This window comes from Rhododendron vialii, chromosome 2a, assembly GCF_030253575.1.
Source record: "Rhododendron vialii isolate Sample 1 chromosome 2a, ASM3025357v1".
Classification (NCBI taxonomy): Eukaryota; Viridiplantae; Streptophyta; class Magnoliopsida; order Ericales; family Ericaceae; genus Rhododendron; species Rhododendron vialii.
Window position 1 is genome coordinate 3,441,627 of NC_080558.1, and position 12,224 is coordinate 3,453,850.

The 12,224-nt window shown below is 37.8% G+C and overlaps 2 protein-coding genes across 2 annotated transcripts; one reads left to right on the forward strand and one right to left on the reverse strand.

The window, feature by feature from the left end:
- Positions 1 to 3,557: 3,557 nt before the first annotated feature.
- On the forward strand, positions 3,558 to 7,019 carry LOC131316805 (guanine nucleotide-binding protein subunit gamma 2-like). Its single transcript, XM_058346253.1, has 4 exons — positions 3,558 to 3,960; positions 6,310 to 6,362; positions 6,476 to 6,520; positions 6,619 to 7,019. Exons 1-4 carry the CDS (start codon positions 3,829 to 3,831, stop codon positions 6,701 to 6,703), a joined length of 315 nt encoding a protein of 104 aa, XP_058202236.1. The 5' UTR covers positions 3,558 to 3,828; the 3' UTR covers positions 6,704 to 7,019.
- Positions 7,020 to 7,542: 523 nt separating this feature from the next.
- Positions 7,543 to 10,600, reverse strand: LOC131316806 (uncharacterized). Its single transcript, XM_058346254.1, has 3 exons — positions 10,283 to 10,600; positions 9,922 to 10,123; positions 7,543 to 8,072 (listed from the first exon to the last, which is right to left on the reverse strand). The coding sequence occupies exons 2-3, from the start codon at positions 10,111 to 10,113 to the stop codon at positions 7,713 to 7,715; spliced, it is 552 nt and encodes a 183-aa protein (XP_058202237.1). The 5' UTR covers positions 10,114 to 10,123; positions 10,283 to 10,600; the 3' UTR covers positions 7,543 to 7,712.
- Positions 10,601 to 12,224: the final 1,624 nt, after the last annotated feature.

The window sequence follows — 12,224 nt, forward strand, 5'->3', positions numbered from 1 at the left end:
AAACAACATGCCCAAAAATTATGTACACTACCGATCAGAACTATTCAATTTTTTTCAAACATGTTCTTAAGAATTTTAGAAAAAAAATCAGCTCATTGGAATATATAAGAGTGGGTTGTAACAGAGCTTGATTTAGTTGCTCTCGTATTGAAATGCTTTTAAGTACATGGGTGACTCATCGTCGTGAGATCGATTGGTACCCTGCATAAAGAAGGTTGGTGAGTAGGATCACAGGTGCGGAATGTCAAAGGTAAGTTTTTTTCTTGTATTTTGGGTGGAAAGAAAAAGAAAAGGCTTCGAGGATCTAGTTTCCACCGATTTATCCTTTGTCGGTGATTTAATCTTGATCGGTTTTCGTTCTTGAATTTGCAGAACAAAAATCGAATGGATCGATCACTGATATTCAAGAGAAATGAGTTTTTACAAGAATTCTTAAGATATTACTCTTATGTTCGGAACAAATTAAACGATTATAATCATTGACGTGAGACTTAAAATTGATCTCACTCCATGTGATGTTCATTTGGTATGCACCGAAATGTACGAAGGCTTCGCCATGGAATGTTTGTCCCTTCCAGAAAGGCCCTTTAAAAATACTATAAGTACTTATTTGTAATTTTCAAGTTTAAAAATAATATGTTTATTAAAATCAAAAAATATGCAATATGAATCTTGTTTGATAGTTCTCATCGAGATCTATCAAACCCTATAAAAAAATTGAAAAACTATTTTCATAAGCCCATTATTTTTAAATTTAAAAATAAATTTTTAGTTTTTAAATATTTATTTGAATTTCTAAAACGCGGCAAAAATGAGGTAACCAAGACGTAACCAAAACGTTACCCACAACGCTCCAGGACGCGCTTAGTTTGACCGACAACGTGTGCAATGTGTTGTAAAGTGAGAAAGTTTTCGGTGACGGGTGTAAATATCTCACTTAGTATCTGCTCGGCATATTCGAACCATCCAATATATTATCGGATGGCTCGGATTGAAACTTTTTTTTCCTCTCATCCCAACACTTTCTCTCTTCAAATCCGTGCCGTTCAAAAAGACAATGGACGGCTCCAACAAAAGAGTGCTAGAGACAAAGAAAATTGAGAAAGAAAATACCCTTAATGCGTACATGAACGGCTCAGATGCACTGTGCAGTGAATTTGAGCCGGTCATGTACGCTTTAAAGGTATTTTCTTTGCACCTAACATTTCTCGCTCCGATATGTCAAGTGAGCACCACATGGTACCACCCGCACTGAAAAATTTTCCGTTCTAGAGGAGACAGCGACTTGCCACCTGTTTCTTTTTTTATTTGGGAGTTGCATCAGTTCATTGACTCCAAGTGTTTGTTGGTGTTTTGTCAATAAATTGCTGTCAACTTTTTTTCTTCGCAATAACAAATGATAGAGAATCATTCACTCATGGGGGAGCGGGGGAGTCGCCAGTTGGACAACTATTAAAAGATGGGGGAATTTTTAATTTTTTTTAGGGGTGTTTTCGGTAAAAAATAAGTTGCGAATTTTTGTGACTCCTATAGTGTGATTTTGTGGTCAAATATATTTATATGAACTTTTGATGTTACTTTTGCGAATTTTTTTGGTTCAATCAATGAATTTTGTGGCTCAAAAAGTCGGAGAGTTCAAAGAATGACGGCGCAAAACTTGTGATTTTTGGAGGTGGTGTTACAAATTTTTGTGATGTTATTTATGATGTTTATTAATTTTTGTGGTCTAATATGCAAACATCTTGATCAAAAAATTTGGCTCCAAATACAAAAGGGTATATCGTACGTCCCATTTTCAGAGAACGGCGGATGATGGGCACAACACCGTGTTGTGCCTCCATCTCGATCATTCGTTCAGCAATTCAACACCCATTTTTAGAGTGTGTATACTGTAGCCATGTCCGAAAGGTGGTTAATGGACGCTCTCTAAATTACACCATTTCATTTACTCAAATCTCTGGAATAATTCCTGTACATTTTTCTTTCTTTCTTTTGGCTTTCAATAATACCACGTACAATTCTCTTTTGAGTGTGCATGGGTGAGAGCAGCTCAAGAGTGGTTTATGAGTTACCGAATTTGCATAAATAAACAATAGTAGACACATGCGTGAAAACATCTTTTAAATTATTAAGATTTGCAAAAGTAAAGATTGAGAGAGTAAACATAGAGCGAAAACTAAAAACAACTCCAAAAAAGCTTACTGGAAGATCTTTGCGACTAAGGATTCAAGCTCTGATGCAAGGGAAAGAAAGTTGGAACTCGGAAGGCAATGAATCCTCTCAATCCCGGTCTTGTCCAACCCATTTTCGGGTCCTTTTTGGGCTCGATCACTTTGGTAATCACAATCGCTAAACTTTTAGAATGTTTGATGAGATACCATGTTCTAAAAGCATATAAAATAATATTCAATTGACATGATTCACGGAGTGAATGATGTACTCAATGAAATCTAGAATAAACGGTCTCGATCATTGAAATAGATCCAGGAAAGGCTAAAAAATAAACCAGACAAGACTGTCTAGTACTCTTTGAGGGGCTAGAGAGGATCCAATATCCAAGTTGGAAAGCAAAGAGCAGGAAATTTGGCAGCAGCAGAAGGAAAAAAGAGGAGAGTAACTTCTCGTTTTGGATGGAAGGTGGGTAACTTTGTTTTTCTTTGTTGAACGGGGTAACTTTGTCCACCACATACTTATCACATGATTTCTCAAAATATCTTTCGCTCGCGCTTTTAATCTTCTCTCTTACAAATTACAAATTACAAATTTTAGTAGTTTTTGATTGTTTTTTACGCTTGCACTCCCGCTTTCACACGCACACGCAAAACATATGTGACTTCGATCCACACATATTTTTTGCCATTTCAGAGTAGTAGCACTTTAGAAAACACCAATACCCAGTTTTCACCTCCATCCAACAAAGGGGAAAAAATTTCAATGCCGAACGGTTACCATGTGGTGCCCGCTCAGCGCATCCAAGTCATCCGTTGCGTTTTTGGACAACTCAGATTTAGAGAGAGAAAAAGTGTTAGAATGAGAGGAGAGAGAGGTTCAATTCAAGCCGTTCAAAAGTGTATTGCGGCTACCACGTGGAATATACCATCGGGATTGAAAAATTTCTCAAACAAACGAAACCCCCAGGCCCCAACATTAATTAAACGCAAGCACTGCTATGGGTACACATCATGTACATATAAGTTTTGTGGAGTTCACTTTGGGTCCCACAGAGATTATTCGAACTGTTCATTATTTTTAAAATATTTTTTTATAGAGTTCTATAAAAAATCATTTCAACCCAATATCGGTAAGAATTTTTTTGGAATTTGTAGGGACTTAACTGCTCAGTTTTGCTCCTAGAAATTCCGAAAAAATCCTTACCGATATTAGATTGAGCTGATTTTTTACAGAATTTCATAAAAAATATTTTAAAAATAATGAACTATTCAAATCATTTATGTACGACCCAAGATGTATTGCACAAAAACCACATGTACACGCCCACATGTACCCATAGTTTTTTTCATAAAACGCCCCTCTTTTCTGTCCCCAATCCCCAACGCAGGACAAATAAGACCTTCAAACCACACATGCCAAAAAGGCCAAAAAACAGTGAGAGAAAGTTAGAACTCTTTCCCCGACCCCTCTCTCTCTGTCTGATAGATCCATGGACTAGACTCTGAACCCACTCTCACAAGAGGGAGAAGATTAGACAGTCAATGCATACTCTCCCTCAGTCCCTATGATACCTACCATATACAGGCTTGTTTTGTGACTCTTATTCTGGCTTTTGACACATACAGAAAAGATACGATTCTTTTGGTGACTTTGTATATGCAGAGAGAGATGCAATCCGAAACGGGGGCTACGGGAAACCAGCAGGTCCAATCGGCGGCTGACACGCGAGGGAAGCACCGGATTTCGGCCGAGTTGAAGCGACTTGAGCAGGAATCTAGGTCCTTGGAGGTTAGTTCTCTTTGTTAATTTTTTTAAAGTTGTGATTTTGATGATCAAGTTGATTGCCCAGATGAATTGTTGCAGTTGTAGTAGTGATTCTTATATGGGTTTTGCGTTTTGTATATATCTTAGGTAGATTGGATATTAACCCCAAGGTTAGTTCGGTTGGTTGGTGGTTTTGCTCCAACACAATTGACCAAGTTCGATTCTTGGAGTCGAGTCAGGTCACAAGAAAGTAATTTCGCGTGAATTGGCATGCATTGACTGGACCGGGGAGGGAATTAGTTGAGTTGAGCATACGTAAGCTGGCCCAGAAACCCCAGACCTTCGAACCGCAAAACAAAGAGAGTAGATTGTTTATTTGTTGACCACTTGGATAGGAATTAGGTTCTTGGAGGTTAGTTCTATTTGCTACCTTCTTTAAAGTTGTAATTTTGATGACCAATTTGAAAGCCCTGGTGAGTTTTTTGAGTCGTGGTCGTGATTTTATATGTGTTTTGCATTCTGTATATATCTTAAGTGGAGTGGGTATTTGTTGAGCACTAGAATTGGATGGAAGGGCTATTCATTGGAAAGTTTGGTAGTTGTGAATTGTGAGGCATGTGAGTTGTGAACATTGGTGAAATGAAGTTTTGAGTACATTTCTTTGATGCCTTTCTTTAAAAAGTTTTCCGCTATTCGAAAGAATGGTGTGAAGGTTTGAGTGGAGGCAAATGGCAATTTTATGGTGCTTACAAATTTCCAATTGACCCAAAAATTTATGAGGGCTTTGTACAAATGTAGCATGTTTGTTCCAGACTAAAGTGATATAGGATTGGGGTTTAAGGGAAAGTTTGAAAGTTTCTGAGTGTGAAGGAAGTTAATAAAAGTTGCCCCATTTTCCTGCCCAAAACCTAATTTGGCAGGACCAACACTTCCTGGTATTTCAAAGGGTGGAGTTTGAAGTATCTTGTCATAGTGACCTATTGATGAATTCTGTGTGGAGTGATGGCTTAGCTTTTGAATATTTGCTAAGATAATGCAGTTGTTGAATGTAAAGGAAAAGTTGAGTTCTTGAAGTTTAGGAAGACGTCAAAATAGAATACGACACGAAGATAAGAGAACTAGAGAAGACAGTAAAATCTTGGACTTGACTAATGCCTAGACACCAATATCATGGAATGGACCTGATTAATGCCTAGTCTTTAAAAACTTGGACTTGATCAATGCCTAGTCACTAAAATTTTGGACTTGATCAATGCCTTACTTCCAGTGGTTCAACCTGCAGCTGAGAGTTAATCTTTTGCCTCATTTAAAAAACTTCTCGCTGGGAAAGACTTTTTTCCTTAAGTTTCATGCTTAGAGCTACCAAATGGTTTACTCTTACATTGTGATGCATTGCAGTGTATTCCCTGTCTATAGAGCCACCATCTCAGCTTGTGTATATGGATTTAGGGTGAGGTGATTTGGCAACCTTGATCTCCAAATTATTTCCTAACCATGTTTGATCGTTATTAGTAAATTCTCTTGCACTTTAATGCAATATTGATGTTTAACGGTATGTCTGATGCCTACTATGCTCCTTTTTATATAGACGATTAATTTTGTTGAGTCAGACTGGCATGAGCAAAGTTACGTGGGAGTTGGGACGGTATGCATGGTTAGGTGTTTATGGATTTTTATATTCCTTGTGTTGAGGACAAATATATAAACATTTAACAGAAAAGGGGAAAGTAGGGGCAGATCCCCTCTGAAACCACAACAATTGTCTCTGCCTTGGGCTAGCACCTAACTAGTTTAAAACACAACATCATTGCTCGTAACGGAGGTGTCACTTATATAGTCTAGCATTTTTTCCAACAGATGTGTGGGGGCCAAGTGATTAGTTACTGGATAGGGGCCTACTTCTGAAATACAATGCCTTGTCCTGCCACTGGTTTTGAGAACTTATGATACCGTAGGCCTTTCCTCTATCAGTCAGAATCATAATGATGCAAGGCCTGTAACAGTGCAATTGCATACTTCGGTAGTGGGTCAAAGAAGGTTGATGCAAAGAATCGGTTGTTCTGTAGGGACAAGCATGCTTAAGATACGAATCATCCTCCATACTCACATGATAAGATTGGAAAATTGACCCACCTAAATCTGAAGAATACTAAGAAGCATGCGTCCAATATGTTTTAGTTGGAGGTGTTTGTCGTTGGAAGTGTTGGGTTTGCCTTTTGAAGCCACTTTTCTGTCGTGCTTGTTCCCCTATAAAGGGAAAGGAGGAAGGTTTATATGGGAGGTTACTATGGCCTATGGGTCCTTAGAGACATATGGTTAATATCTTGTGGTACTTTTGGGATGTCATTTTCTTTAACAAAACCCTTGGTACAGGAGGAGCTGGAACAACTTGAGAAAATGGGTTCAGCCTCGGCTTCGTGCAATGAGTAAGAAATAAAATATTTGGATTGCTCAAAAAATGTGATATTCAAGAATATGTGTATCTCAAAATGTGAACCGTTATACATTTAGCTAATTGTTTGTTAACTCATGCCACCAGAATGCTGAGTATGGTGGAGACCAAACCAGATCCATTACTTCCAGTGTAATGTCACTTCTCTACCCCAAGAATCTGTGTTCCTACATTACCCTGCTGCTACCTTTATTGTGTCTTAAAAGGTAATGCTCTTCTTTTTTTCGCAGAACAAATGGCCCGACAAATCCGTCATGGGATAGGTGGTTCGAAGGACCCAAAGATTCTCAAGGTTGCAGATGCTGGATAATGTGATCTCTCTTGAGAGTTGACTTCCATTAACATTTGTTGGAGGCAAATAGTGGTACCTTACATATTGTTACAAGTAAACATGTGACAAGTTGAGAGCAATAACCTTGTTTGTGGCAAATTTCAAAGGAATAGTTGCTCTTTGTGCAGAAAATTATAGTTTTTCCCCTTTAGATGAAAGACTCCAAAATTGCGAGCAATTCTCTCTCTATTTGCAGTAGTTGACGTTTGCATTACGACTGTGACGCTTGTTTGTGCAAAGGATGATTCAATGTTCTTTAATTACAGGCAATGTGGAATGAAACATTTTCTGTTCTTTCAAGTAATGCATATAAGAGCAGAAGCACCCTTCCGAGTGATGTGGTTTTTGGGAGGATTAGAGTACATTACGGCACTCCTAAATGGCTGGTCCAACTTAACTCAGCCTGCGCATGAGTGGGTGTGTGTGTGTGTGTGTGTGTGTGTGAGAGAGAGAGAGAGAGAGGTGACGGCTTTGACATAAATCTTGCCATTATTTTCAATTTAACTGACAGGCTAATGCTTCACGTTGGGTCAAGACTCTGTTGCCCAGTTCCTGATTAACACTTAGCCTTGTGTCTTGATCTGTTACCCTGTTTAACGTTTCCATCGTCCGGACAAATAGAAAGCTCGTTTTACTGTTCCTGAAAACAATCCACTTTACAGGACAACCAAAATTCGCTTGCTGAATTTTCAAGTACCGTTTTGCATAACAATGAGGGCGGTATGAAGAGAGACAAGACGAGTGTTTTCAGGCTCTTCATTACTCTTTTTGCTTTTGAAAACCCATAAATTCTTATGAGATTAAATTATACACACCGGCGGTGTAAACATTTGTGATCTCAATTCTTATTAGACGTAATGTTAGATTTTCTTGTTTGCTATCAACTGCAGAATCACATCGAACAAGACTCAGAAAGTTACATATTACACAAAACACATCCATCTTCAATCCACGAAAATGATAGAAAACAATTTTTCCCAGTGTAAAACATTTCTAGCTTGTTGGTTTCCCACTCACTCGTGACGCAATCCATCCCAAACCATCATACAACCCCTCTCCCGTAAGGGCACAGCAAGCTTGGATGTGCCAATCATGATCCTTGATGCTATGCAGGGAAAGGGCATCGGTTATCTCAGCTGGAGTCATCGCATCCTTAATGTCTTGTTTGTTCGCAAAAACAAGCACAATGGAATTTTGAAGATCCTCGTGTGGCAGCAGCCGGAAGAGTTCATCCTTCATTATGCCGATCCGAGCTCTATCCGTGCTGTCTATCACCACGATAACTGCATGAGTTCCCCGATAATATGTTGCCCATGATGTTCTAAGTCTGTCTTGTCCACCAAGATCCCAGACCTGGTAATACAACAGTAACAAAGTGATCAAATCAATCACGGCCACAAAAAAGATCTTGAAGAGGGAAAAGAATCAGAATCCAAACGAAGATTTCCAACTCCTGACGACAACTACTTCATAAAACTTGAGTTAGGATGCACAAAAATGTGACCCTTGACATTGCAGCTAAGGAAACAGTACAGGGAACAACTGTATACACATCATGTATCCACCGTACGCATAAGTACTTACCAGGTTCAATAAGATACTTTATCAAAAGCACAGGACATTCATTTAGCTAGAACTAAAAGAAAGAACACGTCTGTGGATAGTGCATGGATAATGGAAGCCAAAACATGAAGCCATTAACCAATCAACATTGGTTTAGGTATCTATTTCAATTGGCCCGCATTTTGCAAAGAAGCCTCATTTACTACAAGGTTTGCCAAAACACAAATTTCATCATCCATCAAAGTACTTGCACCAGCATATGCTCATTCTACTCCAGCCAATAATCAAATTACCTTTTATGTACCCCCATATGATCCAGCCACTTGTTTATGGCAGTCTTCCCATATATTCAATAGCAAAATACTCACAGTTATTCAACAGTTGTAGTCTTCACAGACAACGTAAATAAGACTAGTTGATCACCAAACACAAATCATGCTGCCAATAAAAGCCTCCAAGTTTTCTCCACGGACTTGCATTAGTATTGTTTCCGTGAATAAATAACTCCACTAAACAGCAAAAGGGGAAGAACACAAGTGTTTGCAAAAGTTCAAGGGAACAACACAAGTGTTTGCATAATTCCCTAAAGGTTAAACACCGAAACCATTGTATGCATCTTATCGACAAAAACTCTGATAAAGTAAAAAAGAGACTACCTATTGCAAAATTTTCCTATAACTGAAACAAGCAGGAAAAGATTGGTAATACATAGCTACAAAACCAACACCAAACCATATGTTCATCCATGGTAAGCACCCACAAAATGTGGCATCACAATAAAAAACAAATAGCCAACACAAGTTCACATAGTCCACACAGATATCAAGAAAACAAATTAAACAATACAAAACAGTTAGTTCTCATCACTAAAACATGTAAGTCAAATAACTCTGTCCATATGCTCGTCCAGTAAACACTGAGACTCATCTATGCTCGTACACATTTGAAAACAACAGACCAAATACAAAACTTTGGGTTAAAACTAGGTAATGGAAATCACATAATTATCCAAGATTCATTCTTATTTATCCAAAACCCACTACTCGTGGACCCAAAACACCCAGACAGTGAACTTACCCATTAGCAATTGCCTGTTAATCAAGCTTAAAGATTAAAGACCCAAAATCCGAATTCGTGGAAAATTTACTAATTGCAGGTTAATTAAGCTGAAAGATTAAAGACCCAAAATGCCAATTCGTGGAAAATTACTTTGTTTTGGCACTAAGAATAGCAATGAGCCAATTTCCGGTTAATTAGGCTGAAAGATTGAAGACCCTCAATCCCAACTCATGGAAAATTACTTACATTTTGGGTCTTTACTAACTTTTGGGCAATCTCAAAACTAGGTGATGGACATTACATACTTATCCAAGATTCATTCTTAGTTAACCCTACTATTCCCGAAGACCTAGATAATAAACTTGCCCCTGACTAGTTGCCGGTTAATCAAGCTTAAAGACCCAAATCCCAACTCGTGGGAAATTATTTTCTATCGATAATAAGGATAACAATGAGCCAATTTCCAGTTAATTAAACTGAAAGATTATAAAGACCCATAATCAACTCGTGGGAAAGTACTGACATGTTGGCAACAAGAATAAAAATGAGCCAAGAAAATGAAAACTTAATAAATTCTCACCTCAAACCGTATATTCTTGTAAACAAGTTCTTCCACGTTGCTACCAACAGTCGGATGCGTAGTGACAACCTCCCCCAAGTGTAATTTGTAAAGCGTCGTCGTCTTACCAGCATTATCCAATCCAACCACAACGATCTTATACTCCTTTGCGGGGAACAACATGAACCAGAACTTTGACATCAATGCCCCCATATCTTTTACCCTAAACAATCAAAAGTGAAAAATAAGCAAACAAACCCTATATCAATATAAACATAGACCGGCTAAATTCACAATCTTTATGTCGAATCGGCGACATGGGTATTAAAGAAATGTCGTAAAGCGAGGAGGAACTTTGAAGGAGAAACAAAGAAAATCGAACCTTGAAGTGGATTTGAACGGAGGAGATCGACGATTCCGATGGCTTGTCGATTGGATTTGGGTTTGTATTGGACTGGACTGGATTGGATTTGGTAGAGAGGTTGGAAGATAGATGCTTGTTAAGAGATTTTGGCAGGAAACCCTAAAATTTTCAGAGAAAGATGGTGCGAAGAAAATGGGGGTGGAGGGGGGGATTGTTGAGGGTTTTATTGGAGGAAGAAGATGAAAAGGAAAGAAAAGCTTGAGGGCTGTTTGGCGTCACCGCGGCACAATGACTTATGGGGTGAGGGAAAAAGCTAACTGCTGTTGACGAATACATCCCCAACTACGCACGCAGAGCATCTTCAATAGATACTCCTAGAGTACCATTTTTTTTTCCTGAGCATCGTTCTGCTAATTAAAATAAATATAAGTATTTTTAAAATTAAAAGTTATTATTATGAGATAACGTTTCGTAAATCGAAAAATAATTACTTTAGTGGAGTGGAATCTGATCAATTCAAAAAGAAGTGCACACGCCCTCACACAAGTGTTCACCTTCATTAAATGGAGTGAGGCCCGTTCCGGAACGTAAAAAAAGTATTTATTTTTTAAGAAGATAATTTCAAGCTCAAAAATAATGTGTTTACGCAAATAATTTTTCTACCAATATAGATCTTATTTAATAGATCTCATCAAAATTTTTAATACGGTGCAAAAAAAAAATTAAAAAATTATTTTTTATTTACATAATTTTTGAGTTTGAAAATGTGAAATAAGCTGTTTATTTTTTAAGAAGGTTTCTAAAACGGAGCCTGAGCAATACTACTGTCATTCCAATTAGTGAAAGAAAGCATGGTTCAACACATTTTTTGGTAGTATAATAAGGCTTGTTTTGTGGTGGGATTCACACTATTTTCGCCAAACACAACAACGGTACTGTTCCCCCACATCAAATTAAGAGAGGGTGAAAAAATTCAAACTCAGAATATGGCCTAAACATATACGAAACATTGCACCGTATGCGCCCTTACACTTACGTGAGTGCGTTATAGCATCTTCAATAGATACTAGAGGTGTCAAATGGGTCGTGCCGGCACAGCACGGGGCAGCACGACATGTCACAGGCACGGTCTTGGCCTGGCACGGCACGACATAGCACGGTCTTAATGGGCCTGGGGCACGGCACGGCACGGGCACGGAAGTGAGCAGTACAGCACGGGCACGACACAAAAGTTGGCTTGGCATGGCACGGCACGACACGGGCACGGGTACGAAAAGTGGACAGGAACGGCACGGCACGACACGGTTCTAGCCTTGCACAAGCACAAGCACGGGCACAGCACTGAAAAAAAAGAACCAAATGGCATTTTTTTATAATTTAAAATATGTAAACAATTTCTATTCGGTAAAAAATATTTAATTTAAATGTAAACAACTAAGATATTTAATTTTAAGAAAAAAATTCTTAAAAAAATCATGTTTTTAAAAAATCATTTTTTTACCTTTAAAGATTTATCAAATTTTATTTGGTAAAAAAAATTTCTTTTGTTTTTGTTAGTGAATAGACTTTTGGACAACTGGTTTGTAAATTTAAAATTACAAGATAACAAGTAAAATTAAAAAAACTTATCAAAATATTTCTGGTTCAAGAGTAATTTAATACGAAAGGAAATGTGCAAGAGTCGTATATTATTTACCTCATAATCAGATCTTTCGAGAAATAAGAAAAAAAAATCTCAAACAAAAAATAAGAAAAAAATACATAGTAGAAATAAAAGGGGAAAAAAAACAAAAGAGATTAGCTGGACCAGAACTTGAACCTAAGTCCCTAAGTTCTTTCATACACAAACAAACCACCATACCACCAATTAACTTGAGTTATATATTTGAAAAATTAGTATATAATATATAGTTCTATTATATAAAAACGGAACCATCAAGCAGTAGTTACACAATCGCAA

What these genes read in the sequence shown, in the direction of transcription:
- LOC131316805 (XM_058346253.1), top strand. Translation starts at nt 3,829, where the DNA reads ATGCAGAGAGAGATGCAATCCGAAACGGGGGCTACGGGAAACCAGCAG. An exon ending in AGGAATCTAGGTCCTTGGAG is followed by an intron (nt 3,961 to 6,309) that starts GTTAGTTCTCTT and finishes CCCTTGGTACAG; the next exon opens with GAGGAGCTGGAACAACTTGA. An exon ending in CCAGATCCATTACTTCCAGT is followed by an intron (nt 6,521 to 6,618) that starts GTAATGTCACTT and finishes TTTTTTTCGCAG; the next exon opens with AACAAATGGCCCGACAAATC.
- LOC131316806 (XM_058346254.1), bottom strand. Translation starts at nt 10,113, where the DNA reads ATGGGGGCATTGATGTCAAAGTTCTGGTTCATGTTGTTCCCCGCAAAG. An exon ending in ACAAGAATATACGGTTTGAG is followed by an intron (nt 8,073 to 9,921) that starts GTGAGAATTTAT and finishes TTGTATTACCAG; the next exon opens with GTCTGGGATCTTGGTGGACA.